General features: G+C 38.7%; 1 protein-coding gene across 3 annotated transcripts; it reads left to right on the top strand.

Moving 5' to 3' along the window:
* Positions 1 to 27,151, top strand: LOC124255173 (GTPase IMAP family member 7-like). 3 transcript variants are annotated; one of them, XM_046689014.1, is made up of 3 exons: positions 1 to 103; positions 16,133 to 16,168; positions 24,089 to 27,151. In XM_046689014.1, the coding sequence occupies exons 2-3, from the start codon at positions 16,153 to 16,155 to the stop codon at positions 25,072 to 25,074; spliced, it is 1,002 nt and encodes a 333-aa protein (XP_046544970.1). In that variant the 5' UTR covers positions 1 to 103; positions 16,133 to 16,152; the 3' UTR covers positions 25,075 to 27,151. The 3 variants fall into 3 exon arrangements, with proteins under 3 accessions (XP_046544970.1, XP_046544969.1, XP_046544968.1); XM_046689013.1 differs by lacking the exon at positions 1 to 103 and adding an exon at positions 169 to 282; XM_046689012.1 differs by lacking the exon at positions 1 to 103 and adding an exon at positions 12,790 to 12,812.

Raw genomic sequence — 27,151 nt, forward strand, 5'->3', positions numbered from 1 at the left:
GCGGCGACGTCAACAACAACCAACCAGCCAACCATTCAATAAAGACGGTCTACTTTTGTGATCCTTGTAAGCGAGTGAAATACGACAACCGAGCAACCCACAGGCAGGTTTGTAGTTAGTTGTGGATGGTGTCTTCCCTAGATGAATAATAGAATTGCACTAGGCCTAAGCTTTAAATAGACTCTTGCCCAATGCATGACTAACTTCGTTGTCACACTGACAATACAACACTTCAACGTTGTGTTAGCAAGCACGACAACCAGTATCTGGGCGAGAACTCCGGTGAGTACGACATTTAAGACACATCCTGCTTGATTTCAAATGTATTTTACTATGTATCATGTGTATATAGTAATTACGAATATTGCACAGCCTAGAAATTACATGAGAACAATGACAACAGTTACACTGCTCTGTACTATATGTTTATATTGACCAGCTGGGCGGGAGATGTTTCTCACACCCAACGAGAAAATGTCCTGCCATACACGTTCAACTATTTATACGCTAAAACCCCCCAAACAAATCAAGAACAACCCTAAACAACTAATAACCAAAAACAACAACACGGCAATGCGTCTTGCCGGCCTAATTTTCTCTGTTTGGCAATCAAATCATGTTTTGGTTCGATAAATCAACAACCCAAGCGATAATTACAGCAAACCCATTTACTTTCGCTTTCACTTTTGAGCCGAGGTAGCTGATCGCTTACAACAAATTAAAGAAAGTTACCTCCCTTTAAAGATAACTCTCGACACCTACTGCGCAAAACCGCTGTTCATTTCTCTACTTGTCACACACACACACAGACACACACACCCGCACCCGCACGCACACTTGCACACACGTGCGCGGTCTTTCTTTCGAACATGTTTCATTATCTAGAGGAGCGGTGGGGTAGCCTAGAGGTTAAAGCGTTCGCTCGTCACGCCGAAGACCCGGGTTCGATTCCCCACATGGGTACAATGTGTGGAGCCCATTTCTGGTGTCCCCCGCCGTGAATTTGTTGGAATATTGCTAAAAGCAATGTCACATGTCATTTTTAAGATCATTTACTCATGTAGTTACGTTAAAAGAATCAGCAGCCAGATAAACGCCATTGGAGGTTAATGTTAACATACCTTGAGCCCTTATGCACGGAATTTGCCAAAGGGCAACTCAATGTAAAATCTGGTTAAGATGAAAAGTTTTTTGAGTCGATTTTCAATGATTTATATAAGGTAGATTCCAAAGTGTACACAGCATGTTTGGGCCCATAACATTTTAGCATTACTACCTTCATTTATTTCAGGGTGCCCATCACATCGGCACAGGTGAGACGACTCGGGTCATTTATACCATGACTATATTTAATTAAAACTTAGGCTTATCGGAGACAAAAACAGACCATTTTCATTCATTTTGACTTTTATTTTACAAATGTTTTGGTGAAAACATGTTGTGTGTTAAATACTAGTCAATCTGGATGAACAGAAATTTATTAATCTGATTGCCAAATATTTCATGAATAAATCTCCTGAAATGATTTTATCTGGGGCTTAATTCGTAATTTTGTAAATTGTTTTCAAGTGGTATGTCTTTGGGGTTACCTACGAATACAGTTTTCAATGACTCTGTCAATTTATGTAAATACAACACAAGGTTATGTTTTGTATTACGTTTTACAGCTTTAATATGTAAAGTACTCAAATGCAATGGCGTTACATAATATTTCTTACAGGTAATAATCTGAAAAAATGTTAGAAAATCAAAGTCTGATTTGGTAAGAAAAATCACGTTACCTACAAATACCATTAAATATGTTGCTGTTTCCACAAATGAACACATTAGTGAATGATATCCTAAGTTCAAGTGCAAAGGGCCACAATACATACGTGTGCTACATCTGAACATTTTCTGTGTTGTATTTACGATGATATCACACAAAATAACCTGTATTCGTAAGTACATTTTAATTCGCAAATCTTACCTCCAAGTACCAACAGCTGATCACATTCAAATAGATTGGTTGAATGACAACACGTGACATGTGTTCCATTTGGAAGTCATCATAGATGAGACCAGACAACATATTGGTGATTAGTAAGTGTATGTTACATTTTCTGCAAGAATGTTATATGAATAAACCCATGTCACAATAACATAGGATGCATATGACACCTGTTACAACTAACCAACTTTAATTTTAGTGAGGTTTTAAGTTTTATTATTGTAAAAAAAGGCCTCAGACTGCAAGTGGAGGTTGTGGCGCACGGCATTTGTAGATAACATGTATTCGTATTAACAAAATGAAATAGAGAACACAATACGCTGCTATAACATAATTTATACTGAAGACAATTATTGCAGATCATAAAACTGATTAGGTACGCGAGGTGATGTGAAATTGGCTTTAACTTCGTACTTGAGAATATTTCGCTCATATGACGACGTGCATACGTGTGTATGTGTATGTGCGGCTGCTTGTACTAGCCCAGACTGAAGCTGGTTTCATAGTGCTAGCCCAGTGAGATACCATGCCGCAGTGAAGCATGAATACCCCGCTCAGACACATTATACTGACTCCGAGCCGACCAGTCCTTGTTGTACCCATTAATGCCGAGCGCCAGGCAGGACCAACAAGTAACATATTTTAACCACGCTCTAACCACTACACCACGGAGGCGGTCGATTAGGAACGCAATACTGCCTATTAATAGATTGAAATGGTTCCTTGGAATTCCAAATGGCTACATAACTGAGCGTTCAATAAAAATGTTCTATTCAGGGATGCACTGCAGTTCGTGGTTTAGACTTTATTATAGTGATATATAATGAATTCCTTTTGATTGAAATGTCAGAAAACAAGTTGATCTTGGTGATAATAAAAGTAAAAGTTTGCATGATATCACGGGATAAATGGTAGATTCGTAGGTAACATGTATATTCGTTGGTAACATTCCGAATTTGTAGGTTACATCAGTCAGTGTGTTTGAAGTTGTATGTCTTGTTCAGGGCTGTCACCGATGCACTTGAGAACATAGGAGAATTGAGACTGTAGTAGAAGTAAGTTGCATGGGTTTAGAAATGTATTTGATTTGTCAAAGGTATGTCTTATTATAGTATATTTATATAGCGCACGTATCCACGCAACTAGTGCATGCTCATGGCGCTGTCATTTTTCCCTTCGATCATTGGATGTCAATCTCAACAGCACATCGTATTATGAATCTCAACTCCTGGGGAGTATACAACTCTTGCTGCCACTAGGCGCACTGAGTTATCGTGGTGGCTCTCATCCTAACGAGGTACCCATTCACAGCTGGGTGGACTGGGACACATAGTCACAGTACTTTGTCCAAGTTTACTGCACGTTGCTGTAGCCGCAACTAGGTGTTTGCACGTATTCATGTGGCCACCATCTGGTCATATACCAACGGATTCGTGGGTTCTTTTAAGTGCGCAGGGTTGTGTACTGTACACTAGGGGTTGTGACAACACTGAAAGAGTCTGCACACAAAATTGACTCCAATGTTTTTACACCCGGTCACAGGTGGGCTCGATCCCGGCACCAGGATCACTAGCCTGGATCACTCACATGGTGTAATACCCCCCTTCCCCACTAGCCTGGATCACTCACATGGTGTAATACCCCCCTTCCCCACTAGCCTGGATCACTCACATGGTGTAATACCCCCCTTCCCCACTAGCCTGGATCACTCACATGGTGTAATACCCCCCTTCCCCACTAGCCTGGATCACTCACATGGTGTAATACCCCCCTTCCCCACTAGCCTGGCGCCTTAGCCAGCTCGCCCACCGCGCCCACATCTTATTCGTAGGTAACTCGTATTTGTATATTAAACGTTCTGTAAATGTCTATCCAATAGCAATTGGCATTGCAAAATATGGGTAATTAAAGCAGACTTATAGTTCAGTAAGACGTATAATGTATTGATTGTTTTAGTGACATGTTTATCTGTACATAATTTTATATGGTATATGGTAATAGTTCAAGCGTTTTGAACAATTGTGATGTGCTTTCTTTGAATACAAATGTCAATTTCAGATGTAATGATTTTAGTTCAATTTTTATACTTCTCATCAACAGTTCAGACTCACTAGTGTAAATGTAGCCACTTACTTCAGGCGACTTTTTTAAACTAAATTTTGCAAAATATTCCATACTGTTTAAAGGTACATTTTACACATAAACTGATATATTGTAAAACAAATTCGTAACGTTGAAAAGATTATTGCAATGAGTTCAATAAGTGATAAAAATCAGTGAAAATTGGCAAATTCTGAACAAAACTTTACACCAAAACGCAGCTGTTCACATGTACGATATTTGCACATGCTTTTCAGCAATTTAATGCATAAGGTTTGCAGTAGGTTCCCCCAAGTTAGTGGAGAAATCAATCTTCGATGTGACCATATATACTCATGTCAATAATGGTTGTCACCCCCTTCCCCACCCGTACTATTTTGGACATTTTGTGCGCGTATATATATATATATATATATATACATACGAGAAGAAGAAGTTTAATATGAGTCCAGGGTGCCGTTCCACTAACCGATCTTAGCCCTACGCCAATCGTAAACCCCTAAAATCCCAATCTTAGCGTGACGTTACGATCGGCATACCGTTCCACTAACCAATCTTACCCAAGTCAATCGTAAAGTTAAGATTCAAAGTCTACGTTGCTCATGACCAACTTAGGATAGCTAAAATCAATCGTTGAGAAACCAAAATGGTGGCTTTCCTATTCTATGTGAAAAAATAAGAGCGAGCATTTCACCGTGAGCTTCCCCTAAAATCCCCCATGAAATGAATTTGTATATTTCTGTGATGTAACAAACACTGCACTGAAGCCTTACAAATGTCAGGCCAGTCTGACCACTGTCGTCATGGGAACACAACCGAGCGTGTCGGTGTAACACATTTGTACAACAATATTGCAACGTCATGGTTAAGAGTAGGGACAGCCGTGAAGTGAACAATGTTCTGAAGCAAAAAGATACAAATATGTTTGATTTCACTGCGCATATTTGGTGGGGGGATTCTAAAGGCAGGTCGCGTGTGATTCAAGACCACTGACAGATTCTACATACGTTATAGCCTCGTCACGCCTTGTTTATTCTCATTGACAAGGTTCAGGCACATATTAAAAGCTCTGACACAATTGACATTTTTAAAGTCCAGATTTAAAACCTGTTCTCAGTATATTACTTATAATCTCGGTTGTAAATATTCTCGTGTAAATTATCTGTACACAGCGCTTTGAGCATGCCCAAGGATGTGGAATAGGCGCACTATAAATATGCATTTATTATTATTATAGTATGCTTGATACCCAGCGTTCTCACGCACTTGCACCTGAAACTATGGTGCTCACTACCCTAATGTTTTGCTCTAGGTTTTTTCTCCACGTTTACACTTGGTTGGAAAAATACCCATGAAGGCCCGGGTTAGAATATTGAACTTCAATAACCCATGCCTGTCGTAAGAGGCCACTAACGGGTTCGGGTGGTCAGGCTCGCTGACTTGGTTGACACATGTCATCGGTTCCCAACTGCGCAGATCGATGCGCATGCTGTTGATCACTGGATTGTCTGGTCCAGACTCGATTATTTATATACTACCCATCAAAAGTTTAGACTCACTAGTGTAAATGTAGCCACTTACTTGAGTCAACTGTTCGAAACTTGATTTTGCAAGGTATTCATTCAGTTTAAAGGTGCTGTTTACACATGAACTACAGTATTGTAAAACATATTCGTAACTTTGAAAAGATTTTTGTCATGAGTTCAGTAAATAATAATAATCAGTGAAAATTGGCGAATTCTTAACAAAACATTACACCAAAACGCAGCTGTTCACATGAATTATATTTATACATGCTTTTAGCAATTTGATGCATGATCCTCGTACAATTCATCGGCATAAATTGTGCAGTTGGTTCCCCTAAGTAAGTGGAGAAATTCATCTTCGATGTAACCATATATATATATACATAACATATAGTGATTGCTTTAGGTGAGTCTAAACTTTTGATGGGTAGTATAGCTTAGATACATAGCGTTCACTAACATGAACGCTCATGTTGGTGAACGCTGTGCATCTTAGCTAGATTATTTACAGACCGCCGCCATATAGCAGGGCCCCGTTCCTCAAGGCGATCGTAGCACTAAGATGATTGTAACTCCCATGCTTTAACATAGACTTACGACTGTCGTAGTGCTACGGTCACTTTGAGGAACGGGGCCCTGGACTATTGCTGAGTGCGGCGTAAATCTTAACTCACTCACTCACTCAGTTGGTTCGTAAACCAGCCTGGTTCCCTGGATCTGTTGCGCCTGCGCTAACGCTCCGACACTGACCCAGGCAACCACTGCCGAATGGCGGATTTTACTGCAGGGAGACGCGCCATACATTTACTATAGAAAAATCCGAGAACGGGTGGTTAGAATTTTTTCATAGCATTTTCATCGATACTGTGGCAAAGTATACGTCACCAGAACAACACCCATCGTTACTTTCAGTGTACAAACACGTTATTTAAGCAGTTGCGATATGGGCGATATGTAAACAATGAATGACACACCCCTATATTCATCACCGACATGTGCTTTGATATTTCGTGTCAGCTCGCTATTGCCACGAAATCGTACACATAAAACATGGATCTGAACGACCACACTGATTGAATATAGTTAGCATCTTTATTTTAGCAAATTTGATGACGAAAATATCGCCGATTATGTCCCGTGTCTTCCATCGTTTCAGGGTAGGTTTAGCGGATATATTTTTCGATCGCCTTGTGAAATTACAAGTTAAAGCGTTTAGATCATATGGATGATGTTAATGACAGGGTTCGTCATTCCGATATTTAGCCTCTACAAAACAGCATGAAACAGTTAACATATATACCAATATCAGTCAGAAAAGTTTACGATTATAATAAACATGGTGAATCAAATGATCTATATACAAAAATGCACACACATATACAGCTCAAAACAATGAATTTGATACTTTATATTACTAAACTGAATGTATAAAAATACATGGTATGATCAGTATGTTAATACATTGGTATAACATGTGTGTGAAGAAGAACTTTTTAGACAGATGAACATTCCACTATTTGTGAACTGTTGAATGAAGGGTGATTTTTAGCAATGAAACCTGTCATGAGAACTGTAGTTTTTATGGCTTGAAGCCAGTATGAGAGTATACATTTGCTGTACATTGATTATTTTGAGCATGATAACCCTGGTCTTATTAGAATAGATCTGATACAAATCATCTGATGTCAGCAATTTTTCAGTCAGATATCAGTTAACTACTTTGGTTAAATGCTGCTATGGACTCTTTGCTTTACTTTATTATACTTTACAGCAGTGCATGCATACATAATTCAACACATCATCAGTGGTTTTGTTTTGAATTTTGGGTAATTTGCTCTGTACTTGTTGACCAGTTCACTATTGTGATTATATTTTTTTAAATCAAAAGTTTATGGTGTGTATCTTGAAATTGTGTCCTTATATAGATTGGGTATTGTGTTAACACCTAAACTTATTTGGACTAAAGCACTAACTACTCTTGGTGCACGGGGTAAGAAGGCTGTTATGGCATTGTACAGATGTCAAAAGAAAGTTGAAAATGTACCATGTCAAGATTAATTATTATATTTAATACTATGATTGTTCCTATAGTGTGTAATGGTGCAGAAGTATAGGGGACCTCATACTGTAAAATTATTGAAGATGTATAGCATAAAATGTGTAAACGGTTTCTCAAAACAGCAAACAGTGTTATGGTTTGGGGAGATGTGGCAGATCCCCTCTCCAACTTGTGCACACCACAAGCCCTATAAGGTATTGGTGCACGCTACTGTTTCTGGATGAACGCAAACTGCCTCGCCAATGCCGTACCTCAAATTGAATATATTCTGTTTAGACCCATTCATATTTAGAATATTCTGATTTGAATATGTGCGGTTAGCACAAGATGTGAAGATATTTATTCTCCTGATTCCTTCTATTAACAGCATTTTAAATCACTGTTAAGTGTGGAAAAGAATCTCACACTCCATATCCCTGTACACCTAAGACTATCCACGGCTCTAGGTTTAAACTTCCAGTCGATTTTGGAAGATACACAAATGTCCCACACTGTAACATTTTTTATCAGATCGATGATCATGCTGTTGATCTCTGGACTGTCTGGTCCAGACTCCATTATTTACAGACCGTCGCCATATAGCTTGAAGACAGCCGAGTGCAGCCTTAAACAACAAACCAAACAACATCTTTCATCGAAATTCTTTCATCTGAAAACTTCGACAGACAGACAAGACAACTTTGATGTTGTATATAACTCATGTCTATATTTATATTAAACAGCTAAGGGAATTGTAATAGAATGCTTCATTGGCATGCGTGTTTCATGCAATCAAAGATAGTCTGTATTAAACTGTCTGTTTATTGTGATTTTAATACCAACAGGTTTAAAAACTGAATGTACCCCATTCAACACCCCTCTCCAACCCCAGATACAGCTACAGTGTTTTTATGTAATAGGAAATGGACATATTATGAAATATTGATAACTGTTTTTCACTAAACATGTCTTTAACGAACATGCGCCCCATCTGGGAGTATTGTGCATCAGTGTGTTTTAGACAATGTGCACTTTCCTTTTTATGAGTCGGCTCTTTCAGAACAAGCTAAAACACACACAGTTATGAATATTTCATAATGTGTCCGTTTTCCTATTATGTACAAAACTGTAGCTATGTATGGGGTGGGGAATGGGGTACATTCAATGTTATATATAAAGGTCCGATGTGTAATCAACTTCCCAGTAGAATCACGCAGATGTTGCCATACTATGACTATTGTTAAACTTTTTAAGATCAATGCCTATTGCATCACTGTGATCAGCCCAATGCAAAATGGAAGAACAGATATGGATGTTATATTGAAATGATATATGCCAAATGAATACAAATAATAAATAGGCCATATTCTTCTAATATTATTCCATTTTTGAAAGCACATACATTGTTAAAAAAATGAATGAATCATTTATGTGTTTCAAATGTATTAGAAATAATTATTATTAATTATATAATGTGGGAACAACCATTTTCTAGTTACTATTACTGGGCGTTCAGTTTATTTCCAACACACAAAACAGGAGAAATGGGGGCCAAATCATCGAATTACACGTCATCATATTGGCTAAAATAAAGATGCTAACTATATTCAATCAGTGTGGTCGTTCAGATCCATGTTTTATGTGTACGATTTCGTGGCAATAGCGAGCTGACACGAAATATCAAAGCACATGTCGGTGATGAATATAGTGTCATTCATTGTTTACATATCGCCCATGTAACGACGATTTTCGTGTCTCGCAACTGCTTAAATAACGTGTTCGTACACTGAAAGTAACGATGGGTGTTGTTCTGGTGACGTATACTTTGCCACAGTATCGATGAAAATGCTATGAAAAAATTCTAACCACCCGTTCTCGGATTTTTCTATAGTAAATGTATGGCGCGTCTCCCTGCAGTGAAGGCCGCCATTCGGCAGTAGTTGCCTGGGTCAGTGTCGGAGCGTTAGCGCAGGCGCAACAGACCCAGGGACCAGGCTGTCTCGATCTAAGCTTGGATCGGATCGTAAGATCGGGACCGGCTACGATCGGCCTAAGATCGGTTAGTGGAACGGGTGTAACTTTTAGCTAAGACGATTGTAAAATTGGCGTAACTTGCTAAGATTGATCTTAGATAAGATCGGTTAGTGGAACGGCACCCAGATAGTCCAAATCTGTCATGCGTCAATTTTGGCCAATCAGCAGGCCGGGCGCGCTTTGTGGACTTATTTCCGGGGTCAAACGATGCCTCCGAAGCGATGTGCTTCGAATTATGCCATTTACACTCGCTATATTTATTACATATTGCTGCGATTTGATGTGTACCTTTAACAAAACCATTACGGTCAAGACAATAGAAATGGAGGCGGATCAAGAAACGCGATAGGCCTAACGATCAGTTAAATGTCTGCACCATCGTTCAGGAAACCTACGTCTGCCTGCTGATGAGAATTTGCACGAATTTCCACACTTTTGCACATGTGCAAAAGCATTACCAATTGATGACAACAAAAAGCAGTTTAAGACTTTGCAAGTGTTATAAACACGGACAATTCTTGTAACTACAAAATTGTGTTTGCGTAACGTTGTTAGTCAGTTCTAGGCATTGAGTTGGTACGCCATAAAGCTCAAATGAGACAGGCGAGAAAGCTGTGACACAATGTAAACAAATCTCCATTTCAGTTAGGGTCAACCGAAATAGCAAAACTTGTTACATTTTAAGATGTTTTAAGTTTCATAAGCACAATCTGAAGGCCTACAGTATCTTGTTAACAGAGCAAAATATTCGAGTAGTAATATTTTTTATTCAAACGGAAATATTGTCAGTGTCAGCAGTTGCCTATCATACAATATCCAAGTATCAAAATTAGTTCATATGAGTGCCTATAAAACAATGCTTTAAATATTTCAGATTTTATATAAAGAGTTGCATGGGACTTTGAATTGAATTACCTTCCTCCATGTTGGTCGAATACGAAAACTATGTGAGAAGAATAGTGACTTTCTGGAGTATTGGACGGAGTGAAATAAAGTGTATATCTTAATTATGAGAACATTATTTGAAGTTTTGTTACCACATAAATTATTCACATATATTGGTACATGTTAGGAGTAATATTACAACTGTAATTTTGATTAATTCACTGGAAATGATAGCAAGGTATGTTTTACGAATCTTGCTTTTTAGTAAACGTGGAAGAGTAATGAAATTAATAATAATCTAATCAATAATAAATAATTATTTAATTGATTGACATATCAGATTCTTATGATTTTAAGGCAGAACTAGGCAAACAAACACCATACATATCATGGCAGGACAATCACTTGGTACTAACTTAGTTTCTTGGCTCCTGCTTTTAGATGAAAGTGATTGCTAGTATCATAACTCATTAAATTTATTTCAACATCCAGAGAATTTGAAAAAGCAAAGGCTACGTTTTGGTCAAACCCTGGTCAGGCATTATCCAGTCCTGGAACAGAATAACTTACAAAAATCTCAGTTGACTTTTCATGTAACGGAATAAATATTGAAACATATTTTTAGCCCATATTTGATGTAATTCTTCTGATAAATCATCAGTTTTTTTAGGAGGTAACTAATATTTGAAGACTGAGCCAAAGCTAGCGTTTATTAAGATGATGGATTTGGACAAATTGTTCAAGGTTTGTTGATGGTTATTTTGAAAATGAGCTTCATATTAAATTGCACACTGGTTTGTAGGAGGTGAACGCTTCAGGACGTTTTCATGTCTGTTTTCCTAAACCTTTTTTATGACTTTTACCAAATTTTGAATCAACTTTACTATAATTTTTATGACACCAGTAAGTATCTCTGAAAAGGAAAATCAGTGTTATGTCCTCTAGGGATATGGTCTCAGATTATCATTGTTTAATTAAGAAGCAATAATATCAATATGTAGTATTGACAAAATGCTTTGAACATAGGATATATTCTGTCCACCTTATTTACACTAGATCAAGTAGTTAGCAGATAAACATCTCTGATGAAAAAACAATATATTTACATTTGCATTTTGTGTACCATTCTATTTCAATGCTAGTTAATTGTTCCGATAACTGTGGATCCTCTGTTCCAAGATTTTGCATCACATAATTCCTATTTCTGGAAGATGGGTCAGCTAGTGTACAGGTGCAGACTGTATCTTGGATCTTCTTTGTGTTCTGGTGCTGTGGCATACCTGTACATAAACGCTGGCAGTTCATGAAGTCCAGTTTTGTGGAAGTTTGTATGTAAATTAGGATTCCACAACAAAGTACATATATAAAAATAAAATGGAAATGATGATTAAAAAAAATATTTCCTTATATTCAGTGTCCTTTTATCATGCTGTACAGATTTTGAAGAGAGAAACTTTACTGAGAGTTGCTGCAGATCAGCTGTTGAATATTTGCTTCTGGGTATGTCCAGATACGTCCATGGAAACATACTGTTTACAAGCCCAGTTACCTTTTCCAGATTTCCAAATAAGATCAAATGGGTTATGCTGAGATTGATTTGTTTACATTAATTATATACAAACAAATAAGGTGCATGAAGTAGTAGACGGGACATATTTTCTGCTTTTTATTTACCATTCTCTTAATTCATTAAAAGATAGAAACCCATGTTTTCAGATTATTGAACTAAATTTGAACAACGCCAACGGATAAGTAAAGGCACCACGCGCAGTGTTGATAATCTATTTATAGATACCGAAACGATCTGCAACATGAACACGTGGTTGTGTTCACGAGTTTTATAAAATTATAAACCCAAACAACAAAATTCAGTTACCCTTCTTCTGCTAATATCTGTGACGGAGGTGAATTGCCAGATAGATTAATCGATTCGAAAGAAATTACGCTTCCTACAGTCTCGGCTAGTCGAGACGACTTTTCATCGGGCATGTAACTCATTTTCACTCGCCAGTTGCAATCTGCCCTCTAAAATATTTTCGCAAACAGAATTGTGCCGTGCCCGTTCGCCATTGACGACCTTGGCCTTAACCTGCCCGCACTTAAAAGAGCAAGGGAGCTCATTGGCTAAAAATAAAATATGTCCCATCAAACTGCTTTCTCTTTTCAGTGCGGGGCAGGGTAAGGCCAAGGTCGTCAATGGCGAACGGGCACGGCACAATTCTGTTTGCGATGAATAAATGTACGTAAACTCATTATGACAGTTAGATGTAAATGTCTCCGAAAGAATGGCGACTAGCGCGCTGACAGGCGCCATCAGTTCAGCATGTTTTGGTGCATGTCGTATGTGTATACTGTGAAATAAACAAGAAAATGGGTGAGTTACCGCTTCAAATTCTGAGCAGGGATTTTGGCTCGGAATCGAAAAATCACGATTTTTCGAGCTTCCGAAGACCCTAGCTCCCAATGTACGGCTTCGATTTTTGTGCTCTATGTCTTATTGTGTAGGTAATTCTATTGGCTTGAAGTGTGTGCATACTTTAAATGGGACAGATGCAGTGATCATTGTTGAATTCGCCCTGAAACGAACTTGGTGTGTTGACCTCGTTACATCCCTTTCCTTTTATATAGTGATAAGACCCCGTTAGTGACACTATATACCTTGATGGCAGTTTTTAGCGTTACAAGCCCCTGTGGTTCAACCGACCTTCACCTCAATGAAATTGCCTAATATGTACAACAATGTTGACATATGACATCATTACCGATGACCGATTTCTTACAAGATAGCGGCTTTGCTGACAAGGGTACACAGGATTTTGCGAGGACCCTTACATTAATTCAGGGATCGTTTGTACATAAATATGAGATGGAAGTTATCAGAATGATTCTGACTATCTGTGTATTACTATAATATGTTTTTATCGTTTTCATTGTAAGTAAGAGAAGAAGTCAGAAATGCAGATAATTACCGTTGTCGTTCTGCGTCATGGCGTCACGCTATACAGAAACTTTGACAATTTCTTATGAATTATATAATCATTGCATTGTATCTATTTATTATTTCTTATTTCTGGCTACGATACTCTTTCCATGCATATTTCAAAGGTATTGAGCCATTACAAGCAATGAATAGACCGATGAATGTTGGAAAATTTCAGAAAAAGCTACGCAGTGTAAAATCGGAATTTGTCTTTGTTTACATTTCTATCGAGCACAGTCTTTCGAGCACAGCGTTCGTTTTCACACCCAGTATGTTTCCACTCATTTTATCTGGACAGTTGGTATTGGTGACACAGACCAGTTGCAATTTGATTCTAAAATGTATGGGGAATTCAGTGATGCATTTTTCGAAGCTGAATATGAAATATACGTGATGTAATAGGCGTGTCAATACCGTCCTTCGCGAAACGTGATTTTGTAAACACTATCCAATATGGCGGAAAGCGCTCTACGGCGTTCGTGTAAGTGTATTTGAAAACATCCCAACCGATTCTAGATTCATCGGCAACGTTTCAGAATTATCATGAGCGATTTCCTGTAAAACTGATATCAGTGATCATGAATATGTAATTATCCGATTTTCACATTTCAAAACATACAGCAAATAACGCTATGAATCGCGATTTCGTACTGTGTCAAAAATGGAGACATTTTCGATGAAGCCTTCATCAGGTGAACTCAGTGACCTGGAATGGTCTCGAAACGTCGTGAGGGAAATTAAAAAGAAGTTTAATCCATAAAAATATCTTGGACATCAATGTACAACTTCTAAATGCCACTGAAAGACGTCATATTTTATATATTTATTGCTTATACACCTGCAGAAATCACTTCTTTACACACACACACACACACACACACACACACACACACACACACACACACACACACACACACACACACACACACACACACACACACACACACACACACACACACATAACATATAGTGAGTGTTTCTTATGAGTCTAAACTTTTGATGAGAAGTGTATTTCCATCAGTTAAATGACATTGCTACTTTCAGACATACATTGAGACAAAACAAAGAGAAAGCCTTAAACTGGTTGTAAACAGTCTTCATTCACATGTCCTATGCATTTAGAAAACAGTTTCCAAACTGTTCGATGTTTTAATAAACCAGCTACGCTTTAGTTTGACATATATAAACATTTATGAAATACAAGGAATTACGTGATATTTGTTACCTACAAGTACATTTGTTTTTATCTTCCTCTCAAAATTTAGTTATGTTTGCATTTTCAAATTTGTTGTACTTACCGAAAGTTCCACCCGTTGTCTCTCAGATGAATAAGATGTAATAATGATTTATTTCTGAAAAGAACACTAAGTGGTGCTATCTCATTTGCATCAATCAAAGGTACCAAAATGGCTCTATTTTCGTAAAGCATGCAGAAAAACAGTGAATTTGGATGTTAGGCAACATATAACCCATCTAATCACAGGATATACAAGGTATGATGTTGGTATTTGCAGGTAATTTAGAAAATGAGCCTTCAACTTCACTGATCCACCAACTTGTCAATTTTAGAGATTAGTGATGGCATCTGATTTTCGTAAGAGGAAATATGTTGACTTTACATTGGTAAAAAGAATTACAAGGTGCAAGCCATTCTATTTTGTTCACCTTGTACCCAGCTGTGTACACTTTTCGTTGGAATCGACCATATACTATCCAAAATAGAAATGCATAGGCATTTTGTGTTTTTAATTTATTAACTACCTATTGTGTTCAAACAATCGTCAACATATGTAACAAAAGTGTTGATAACATGATTTTACACAATTGCACAAGTGAAAAATCGACTTTACCTAAAAATGTTGATTTGATGAGATTTTTTGCAAGAATTAAAGCGATATCGCCACACCTTCCAGATGGAATTGTGCAGCAAAGAGCATGCACTGTCTGACTAAGAAATTCCAGATTACTTTCGGATATCGGTATTCGTTTTGAAGGAGTTTCAAGGTCAAATCACTACGCCGCCACGTCTTGACGCTGCGACACGGAACATCGCCATTGAAAGAAGGCCGCTGGAGATTACCAATTTTATGTTGCCAGGCGTCTGAGCACGAGCACACTTGCAGCTAGTTACAACCAAACAGGTACATCAAATGACCGGTTCCGTACAGGCAGACCTCGAGTTACCAGTGCAGCCCAAGATCGGTACATCCGGGTACTACATTTGCGTGATCGTACTGCCACGGGTGAGGGCACAGCAGCCAGGGTGCATGGACTTCGGAGGATATCCGGTCAAACTGTACGGAACAGGTTGAGAGAGATTGGACTGAGAGCCAGGAGACCCGACGTCGGGACCATGCTACGTGGTCACGTTTGCGCTCAACGTCACGGTTATCTAAAATTAACCACTGAGGTGTATATACATAATCTTCTTCTAAAATGAAGTAACAATATATGTTTAAAGTCTATTTGTGGACGAGTTATACATGTTTGAAAATACAACATTTTCGCAACAGATTTCAGGGTTATGCGGTTATTTTTTGGAAGAGTATATTTTCATGCTTATATTTTATATGTTTCAGATCCAACTGCAGAGGACAACATGGCTGTCGCACCAGGTAATGGATGGAATGAATCTCGTCGTTTTCCGGATTTCATGTTTCATTCCTTACCCAAATGTCGTTCAGACACCATATTACACTGAATGGATTTGCATACCTAAGATGGGCTGTAAGTGCCTACTGTTCCCTGGCTCAAAGATTCGTATCTCGTCTTATGAATGCTCCGTAGTTTCTACAATTTAGTAATGTCGCAGATCTGCATCAATTTCATCCTGCAAACAGAAATGTTGTTTGGTTTGCTTTGAACGGAACACAGGGTACTTGGCTTCCATCATAAAGTCAAACACTGTTGGGTCAAACTTAAGGGGCAACTTAAACTTAAATGTCACCAAAAAAAACCCCAAAACCCATATTTAAAACACAATTATCACTTATTCATGACATATAATATACATTGCTGATTATGACAAAACAAATAAACACAATTATAAGCATACAATCGCAAATCAAAGTGCAATATTTTGCACTTGGGTTTACTAACCTCGAAACGAAGCACCCGGGATACCGAACCCAGTCAGAGCGGGTGGTTGTGCACTCAAGTGTAACGAAGACTTTCATTATCTAGTTCATTTGCCGATACCCCCAGGGCTCTTTGTGCGTTTTGGCATCCCGGATCAAGCCACCTAAATCTATTCACTGCGCAGCACAGCTGTTGAAACCACTTTTCACCGCAGCGTGGGTGAATTTATTGAATCGTTTGAACTCCGATTTCGCGGGTTTTTTCATCGCGTTATTTTTTAACTTTATAAGCTGAATTTGCATTTTTGATAATTTGTTACTGTAAGTCCATAGCGAAAGGTATCAGAATCTGCAAAGTTGTGTTTTACATTGCATGTGACCTTTAAGTAATAACTTGGAATTTAGGTATTTCTTACAAAGTCATCATTTTATGTTGAACCTCGGAAAACTCAAAAGTATTTACGTTGCTTCCTTTAACTTTGAGTGAGGGAGTTAAGTCTTACGCAGTTTTTAGCAATATTTCAGCATTATCACGACGGGGACACTAGAAATGGGCTTCACACTTTGTGCCCATGTGGGGAATTGAACCCGGGTCTTCAGCATGACGAGTGAACGCTCTAACCATTGGGCTACCCTCGCCGCCCCTTTAGTTTGACATAAAAGTGTATTATTGTACATAGAACCAGAGCACAAACTATATAGCAGGATGACTCACACTGGCGTCCTTCCGGTATTGGTTCAGAAGGAGCAGCATTTGTACTCAAAACGTGAAGACTACTTTTGTAGAAGTCGTGATAGAAGTCGTGATATGTGTTGCACGGGGTTGCTGCAAAATGCCAGTCACACATTGTAAGAATTCCTCTCTCAAATTCATGCCCGTGAAAAATATACACTAATTACACAACCAACAGATCTAATACTTTTAGTAATGTATGCTTGAGCTGGTTCCTCAGAGGAGTTGGCTGACAGTTATACCTAAGACAACACCAAATATTTCCCCTTGTGTTACTTTTCTAGTTTTCAAAAATCAACTCTTCTTGACTGAGGACACTCGACTGATTCTCGCTCAAATTCAAGCCTGTGCAAAATATACACAAATTACTACACTTACTTTCTTTATATCCAAGCTTCTTCATATGTATGGGGCGGTGGGGTAGCCTAGGTGGTTAAAGCGTCCGCTCGTCACGCTGAAGGCCCCAATTCGATTCCTCACATGGGTACAATGTGTGAAGCCAAATTTCTGGTGTCCCCCGCCGTGATGCTGGAATATTAGCAAAAGTGGCATAAAACTAAACTTACTCATTCACTCTATCTTCATATGTGCATTGGTGACGCATACCTTAATCCATTATTATTTGTATTTCAACAGACCTAATACCTTCAAAGATGTTTACTTGAGATTTGACCGACAGTTATTCCTAACCAAACTAATACTTCCCCTTGTGTTATGTGTCAGAGGCACCGTGAAGAGCCACCTCCTCGTGGTGGGTGGCGGGTAACGCTTAGCGTTCTTCGACCCCCCGTTGTGAACCCGGGGGTATATTTGGTCCACCAACCCGTTTGCCGTGGGTTGCGCCCCCTGTGTCGGTGGAGGACGGGAGTCTGGTGGTTGAAGGCAATAGGTTCCTGGAACCGTGTTCCTTTTGCCCAACACACCACTTTGGCCCTTACTTAACCTAGACGGGTTGTAGAACTGGCCCGGTTCTATCAATGGGCTGGTCACGCAATGCCCTGTGCATAGAAAGTATTTTTGCACAATTGAATTGGTAATTGGTAATTTTGATTGTATAGTATACAAATTATTGCCTAGAGTCCTATGCCAGAAGGCGGTGGCTCATGGGCCAATCTGGTGATGTCGACCTCTAAATTCTGTAAGTCTCCAAGTTTTTGTTAGAGCCGAACCAGCCTGACATTATATTTGGTAGACAGATATAGCTATTTATGTGGTATTTACTGGAGTATATCACCCTTGTATCCCTGGTGTTTGCATGCTGGATATCGCGGTGCTATTAGACACTGTCCGTGTTGACATTCCGTGGTGGGTGGGGAGCAGGTGCTGAATCACATTCCTTTCATCATGTCACAACAACAAGCTGGTTCATCTCACCATGAAAAGAAACGGCGTTTTGACGACATAGATCAATCAATTGACCAAACAAATACAACTGTCGATTCTTGGAATCGGTTTTTGGTATTAGAAGCTGCGGATTTTCTTCCTATCAAACTTAATCCTTTCGCCATTTCAAAGGCTATTTCTGGAATTTGTGGGGAGGTCAAGAATGTTACTCGTCTCCGTTGTGGGTCACTTTTAGTTGAATGTTTACGGAAACAACAGTCCCTCAATCTGCTGTCAATCAATACCTTTGCAAACATAAAAGTTACCGTCTCTGCACACAGAACATTAAACTCTTGTCGTGGCATCGTGCGTGACAGGCTACGGTGTCTCTCTGATATGTCCGAGGAAGACATTGCCGCAGAGCTGCAGAATCAGGGAGTTTCAGCAGTAAAACGTTTTACCGTTAAAAAAGAGGGTAACATTACTAAAACTAATACCTATCTGTTGACCTTTTCTCGTTCCTCACTTCCAACATCTATCAAAGCAGGCTATTTCAATATCGGGGTGGATGTGTATGTCCCCAATCCACTCCGATGTTACAAATGTCAGCATTTCGGACACGGCTCACAATCTTGCCGAAACTCTGTAGTCTGTCATCGTTGTGGCGATCGTCATGGCGATTCTGACTGCGACAGAGAGTACAAATGTGCTAACTGTAATGGTGCTCATCCTGCGTCATCGAAAGCTTGCCCTGTGTTCCAGCGTGAACCGCAGATTATAGAACTTAAATGTGAAAAAAACGTTTCATACCTGGATGCCAAAAAACTGCTAAATCAAACCTCTACTCCATCAAACATTACCTACGCTGCGGCAGTTACTCGCTCTGTGGCAGTGTCCTCTACTGCGTGTCAGACTGACAAACTGAGAAACCTCTTTCGTCAGCTTCAACTATTAAACCTACTGTCAAAGTCACTCAATCTACGTCTGGTTCTCAGACTGATGAAACTCAATCCGAGACATCATCGCAAACGTCTGTTTTGCAACCAGCCGTGAATAAAGTTAAAAAGAAGAAAGGAAAAGGGATTACTAGGGATAAACTACTTGTTGTTCCTTCACCTCCAGAGGTACCTCTTGAAAACTCATTTGGACCTTTAGATATGGAGGTTACTCCGTCCTCACAGGTCAGGCGGAGGAGCTTATCCTCCTCGCATTCACAAGAGAGATCACCAATTGAGCCGCCATGACTCAATTGTCTACTTTAATGCAATGGAATTGCAGAGGACTACGAAATAACTTCAATGAGATACAATTGCTGATACAAGATATTCAGCCGTCAGCACTCTGTCTCCAAGAGACATATTTAACACCTACAGATAACTTTACTTTGAGACAATACAGCGATTATCATTCCTTTTCTCCCCCGGGAGATAAAGCAGCTGGAGGTGCTTCTATCTTAGTACGACAGGGTATAATACATAGCCCTGCCCCCCTAATACTAATCTTCAGACTGTAGCTGTTCGACTGACCCTGCACATTGCTTTGACTCTGTGCAGCTTATATATCCCTCCATCTTCTGATGTCCGTCTGTCGGATCTTCAGAATCTGTATGATCAGCTTCCAAAGCCATGTATCATCATGGGCGATCTGAATGGATACAATCCGCTTTGGGGAAGTGTCCATACCGACAATAAAGGTAAAATCCTCGAGGAATTTATATCAGATAATAATCTCTGTATTTTAAATGATGATTCAGCCACTTATCTACATCCAGCAACGGGAACATATTCTTCCCTGGATCTGTCACTCACCGATTCAACCTTATATAATGAATTTGAATGGATGGTTCATGATGACCTGTGTGGGAGTGATCACTTCCCCACCATTCTTAAAACAATCAACCCTGGTGATGATCCACCTTTGTGGAGAAGGAACTTTGCGAGGGCTGATTGGTCCTTATATAAGACACTGTGTGATGATCACTTAAAACATGATGTTTTTGCAAACAGCGAAGATCCTATACAGCTGTTTTCCGATATACTCAATGACATTGCTGACCACACTATCCCCAAGTCCTCTGCAATTCCACACATTCGTAAACCATGGCTTACTAATGAGTGTAAACAGGCCAGAAAAAGTAGGAAGAAAGATGAAAAGTTTTTCCGCAAACATCCCACAGTCCATAATTTAGACAAAGTTAAAATTTTATATGCCAAGGCTCGACGCGCATTTAAACCAAAATAAATTCACGTACACCTATGTCCAAGGTGTGGAACATGGTCCAAAGAATAAAGGGCAAAGGTTCTAAATCTAATGTACACCATCTGAAGGATCGTGATAATCTCTTAACTAATAAAACTGACATAGCAAATAAACTTGGCGAAACTCTTGCCAAACATTCTTCATCATCAAATTATGTCCCTGAGTTTCCACCAGAAACAACAGGAGAAGAAAAGAATAAATTTTAACTCAGACAATGGTGAAGATTATAATGAGCTATTTTCACTCCATGAGCTACATACCGCTCTTGAGCAAGCTCATGATACAGCAACAGGGGCTGATGATATCCACTATCAGCTCCTAAAGCATTTGCCCGAATCGTGTTTGGAAACACTGCTAAATATATTTGATATGATATGGACTACAGGGAATTTCCCAACTTCCTGGCGTAATGCCATTGTAGTCCCCATTCCAAAACCTGGCCGGGATCATACTGATCGGTCTATTTACAGATCAATCTCTTTAACGAGTTGTGTCTGTAAAACCATGGAACGAATGGTAAACAATCGATTAACATGGTATCTTGAAACCAATAACCTTATCACCAATATCCAATGTGGTTTCAGGAAAAATCGTAGTACCATTGATCATTTGGTACGTTTAGAGTCCTTTGTCAAAAATGCTATAGTAAATAAATAACATGCAGTATCGATATTCTTTGATCTCGAGAAAGCATACGATACCACCTGGAAGCGTGGCATTTTGAAGGATTTACATGATTTTGGTTTGAGGGGCCGTTTGCCTCTTTTTATATCACAGTTTATAAAAGGCAGGCAATTTCAAGTCCGAGTGGGTTCAACCCTGTCTGATCATTACAATCAGGATCAAGGTGTCCCTCAAGGCAGTATTTTGTCTGTCACTTTATTTAGTATCAAGATTAACAGTTAATCCAAGGTTTTAAACGATTCAATCGACGGATCACTTTTTGCGGATGATTTTTTATATTTCTTGTCGTGGTAAAAATATGCATACTATTGAACGGCAATTGCAGTTGTGTTTAAATAAAATAAATAAATGGTGTCTTGAAAACGGCTTTAAATTCTCCAAGTCCAAAACTAATTGTCTACACTTTTGTAGAAAATATAAGCCGCATAAAGACCCAGAACTATCTTGTAAAGGAGGCCAAGTTCTTGGGTCTAATTTTCGACTCCCATTTAACTTTTTTGCCGCATATTAAATCACTTAAAGCTATATGCCTGAAGGCCCTTGATTTGTTGAAAGTTGTTTCCAACTCAAAGTGGGGAGGGGATCAAGCTACCCTCCTCCACCTATACCGTTCATTGGTACGCTCGAAACTTGATTATGGCTCCATCGTATATGGTGGAGCCTGCAAAAGCAACTTAAAACATTTAGATTCTGCCAAACCACCAAGGTCTGAGACTTTGTCTTGGGTCATTCAGAACATCTCCCGTTGATAGTATCTATGTTGAGGCTGATGAACCATCCCTTACTCAACGTCGTATCAAAGTATCTTTACAGTATATAACAAAACTCTATTCAAACGAGTCTAATCCTGCATTTAACTGTGTTTTCAATCCTCCTTATGAGGAGTTGTACAATAAAAAGCCTTCTCTTGTTCCGCCTCTTGGTTTAAGAATTAAACCATTTCTCTCTGCTGCCGGCATTGAGCTGGAAAATATATCTCCTTCCCATCATCTTTCTTCTCCTCCTCCTTGGCAACCGGTTGAGGCCTGAAGTTGACCTAACTCTGACAAAGTTTAAGAAATTTGAAACTAATGAATTACAGTATAAACGAGAATATGATCAATTAAAAATTAAATATAATACATACAAATCCTCATTTACAGATGAGGACGGTGGCGCAGTGGCATGTGCCACTGTCACTGGATCCAGAACAGTATCTTCTAGAATACCTGATAACAGCTCTTTATTTACAGCAGAAGCAAACGCCATCTTAACAGCTCTTAACTATGTTCAAAGACATCCCAAACATAAACAATATATAATATTTTCCTTCAGGCTATTAAATTTTTTCTTGTAAACATCCACTTTTATAAGAAATTATTGAATTGTGTAATGATCTTGCTACTGGCCAATGCGACATCGTCTTTTGTTGGTTACCCATCCACGTTGGCATTTCTGGGAATACACTGGCTGATCTTGCTGCTAAGGCAGCACTCAACAAATCTGTGACCTCACTTCTTATTTCTTACTCTGATTACAAAGCTTGCTTTAGAACTTACATCCGTGATCTGATGCAGAAGAAGTGGGACACCCAAGTAGGTATCAATAAATTATATGAAATAAAACCCTATATTGGTAACACTTACTTGGGTTGTCAGTCTAGATTTGAAGAGGTCATAATACGACGATGTCGTATTGACCACACAAGATATACTCATGAATACCTATTGAAAGGTGAGGATCCTCCATTTTGTATCCCTTGTGATGAAAGAGTCACGGTCAAGCATGTCCTGCTTGACTGTGTTGAATATTCCATCACAAGGAATAAATATTTTAAATCACGAACTATGAAGGATCTTTTTAATAGTATCAGTTCTCATTTAATTATTTCATTATTTAAAAAATTAGATTTGTTAAATGATTTGTAAATACCTAAATATTTTAAGATTGGAAGTTTGAATTAGTAACTAAGATTGTTAGTGGCTGTATCCTCGAGGGGGGTTAAAGTACTGTAACATTATTGTCCTCCTGAGAGGGTATGTAAGTCCCCAAACATTCGAAGTAAATTGAAACGTTCCACTTTTTTAATCGTAGAATACCTGTTCTTTTAACGTAAGGCTAGATTTGCTAAATTGCTAACGGCTGAAGGGATGGTGTAAATCCAGCTAGGGTCCATGCAGGAAGCAAATGTACTGTAAGTCCCCATGGTCCCTAGTATGGTGATCTACCTTCAGTTGTTGGCAATCTATAGCCGGTTTTTATATTGTATTGTCATTTAAAAGTAAGATATTTTAGATTTAATTACTAGTCTTAAATTTATCACTGTGATAATCTAGTTGTTTTACTGTCCTTCGTTGACAGGTGTTTTATAATGTAATGGTGTTTATTGTTAATTTATAACTTTTTAAGTGACAATATGGCTGAAATATTGCCGATGTGACTATAAATTATAACTCACTCACTCACTCACTATGTTTCAGATTCTAGGAATCAACTCTTTTTGTCTAAGGAAACTCGACTGATTCTCATCGGCAAAACAGGATCAGGTAAAAGTTCCACGGGGAATACTATCATCGGACAACCAGCTTTCAAAGTAGGGTGTTCAGCCTCTTCGGTAACAAAATCATGCAAACACGCCATGTTTGAGAGATTCGGGAGGGATACTTTACTGCTTGATACTCCTGGCTTCTTTGGTACTGGAGCAAGTCAGAGAAGTATAGAAGAAGAACTAAAGAAGAGTGTCATCCTCACCTCTCCTGGAGTGCACGCCATTCTGTTTGTGATTGGTGTGGGGAGGTTCACTGAAGAAGAAGTAACGTCTGTGCGAAGATTTCTGACGTTTTTTGGCTCTGAATCAAAGCGTCACGTGATCGTCATATTCACTAGGAAAGATGAGCTTGAGAAGTCTGAGAAGAGTCTGAAATACTTCATTGACTCCAACAAGAAGCTGAAGACTTTCATCAATGAAACTGGGAGGAATTACATTGCAGTTAACAACGACTCGACTGTGGACAATGAAGAGTTTGTGCAGAAGTTACTGGAGCTGGTAGACACACTTGTAAGGCAGAATAGAGGTCACTTCACAAATAAGATGTATCAGGAAGCTGAGAGTCAAATGAAGAAGATTGAGGGGAAAAAGCTGGACAAACTGATTGTAGAAAACCAAACATCTGATCAGAATATTATTGATGATGGTGTTCGGGAATACAGTCGGACACTTTCTGGCTACTCAGAGTCCCAAAAGGAACTTCTGCTGTCAAAGAAACGCAAATCTCTCCAGGATGAATGTCGCAAGATCCATGAAAGGGAAGCCAGAAGAAATGCCAGGGATAATTTTGACAGTTCTGACAACAGGTGGAAAATATTGGCAGGGGTAGTTGCAGTTGCTGGAGGGGTAGCTTTGGGTGTTGTCATAGGCCCTCAGGGGATGCTGGCTGGACTAGCCGTATTTCTTGGTTTAAAATAATACAGCTAATCCGGTGGGAACCATTCTTCAAATGTATCTATTGTTTTCATGGGAACCATGCTTCAAATGTATCTATCATCTTGACGGAACCATGCTTCGAATGTATCTATCATCTTGATGGACCATGTTTCATATGTATCTATCATCTTAATTGAACCATGCTTCATATGTATCTATCCTCTTGCCGGGAACCATTCTTCAAATGAATCTATTGTTTTGATGGGAACCATGCTTCAAAAGTATCTATCATCTTGATGGAACCATGCTTCATATGTATCTATCATCTTGATGGGAACCATGCTTCAAATATATCTATTGTTTTGATGGGAACACTGCTTCCAACGTATCTATCATCTTGCCGGGAACCATTCTTCAAATGTATCTATCATTTTGATGGGAACCATGCTTCAAAAGTATCTATCATCTTGACGAAAACCATGCTTCAAATGTATCTATCATCTTGACAGAACCATGCTTCAAATGTATCTATCATCTTGATGGACCATGCTTCAAATGTATCTATCATCTTAATTGAACCATGCTTAATATGTATCTATGATCTTGCCGGGAACCATGCTTCAAATGTATCTATTGTTTTGATGGGAACCATGCTTCAAAAGTATCTATCATCTTGATGGAACCATGCTTCATGTGTATCTATCATCTTGATGGACCATGCTTCAAATGTATCTATCATCTTAATTGAACCATGCTTCATATGTATCTATCATCTTGACGGAACCATGCTTCAAATATATCTATCATCTTGATGGGAACCATGCTTCATATGTATCTATCATCTTGCCGGGAACCATGCTTCAAATGTATCTATTGTTTTGATGGGAACCATGCTTCAAATATATCTATCATCTTGACGGAACCATGCTTCAAATGTATCTATCATCTTGATGGGAACCATGCTTCATATGTATGTATCATCTTGCCGGGAACCATGCTTCATATGTATCTATCATCTTGCCGGGAACCATGCTTCATATGTATCTATCATCTTGCCGGGAACCATGCTTCATATGTATCTATCATCTTGCCGGGAACCATGCTTCAAATGTATCTATTGTTTTGATGGGAACCATGCTTCAAATGTATCTATCATCTTGACGGAACCATGCTTCATATGTATCTATCATCTTGATTGAACCATGCTTCATATGTATCTATCATCTTGCCGGGAACCATGCTTCAAATGTATCTATCATCTTGATTGAACCATGCTTCATATGTATCTATCATCTTGCCGGGAACCATGCTTCATATGTATCTATCATCTTAATTGAACCATGCTTCATATGTATCTATCATCTTGCCGGGAACCATTCTTCAAATGTATCTATTGTTTTGATTCGAACCATGCTTCAAATGTATCTATCATCTTGATGGGAACTATGCTTCATATGTATCTATCATCTTGATGGAACCATGCTTCAAATGTATCTATCATCTTGATGGGAACCATGCTTCATATGTATCTATCATCTTGCCGGGAACCATTCTTCAAATGTATCTATTGTTTTGATTCGAACCATGCTTCAAATGTATCTATTATCTTGATGGGAACCATGCTTCATATGTATCTATCATCTTGATGGAACCATGCTTCAAATATATCTATCATTTTGACGGGAACTATGCTTCAAATGTATCTATTATCTTGATGGGAACTATGCTTCAAATGTATCTATTATCTTGATGGGAACCATGCTTCAAATGTATCTATCATCTTGATGGAACCATGCTTCAAATGTATCTATCATTTTGACGGGAACTATGCTTCAAATGTATCTATTATCTTGATGGGAACTATGCTTCAAATGTATCTATTATCTTGATGGGAACGATGCTTCAAATGTATCTGTCATGTTGATGAGAACAATGCTTCAAATGCATCTATCATCTTGATGGGAACACCGTTAATGGTTAACAATCATTGAAGAAATGATCGATTGCCTGACAACTATCCCAGACCTTATTGTGCCACATATTTCCTTTATGTAACAGTGAGTGAGTTTAGTTTTATGCCGCTATTAGCAATATTCCAGCAATAGACCATTCTTAGAAT

The sequence above is a fragment of the Haliotis rubra genome, unplaced genomic scaffold (assembly GCF_003918875.1).
Source record: "Haliotis rubra isolate DU_JTF1 unplaced genomic scaffold, ASM391887v1 Scf597, whole genome shotgun sequence".
NCBI classification, from domain to species: Eukaryota; Metazoa; Mollusca; class Gastropoda; order Lepetellida; family Haliotidae; genus Haliotis; species Haliotis rubra.

Excerpts from the sequence above, each read along its gene's own strand:
- LOC124255173 (XM_046689012.1), top strand. Across the intron at positions 16,169-24,088 it reads CAACATGGCTGTCGCACCAG|ATTCTAGGAATCAACTCTTT; the intron begins GTAATGGATGGA and ends ACTATGTTTCAG.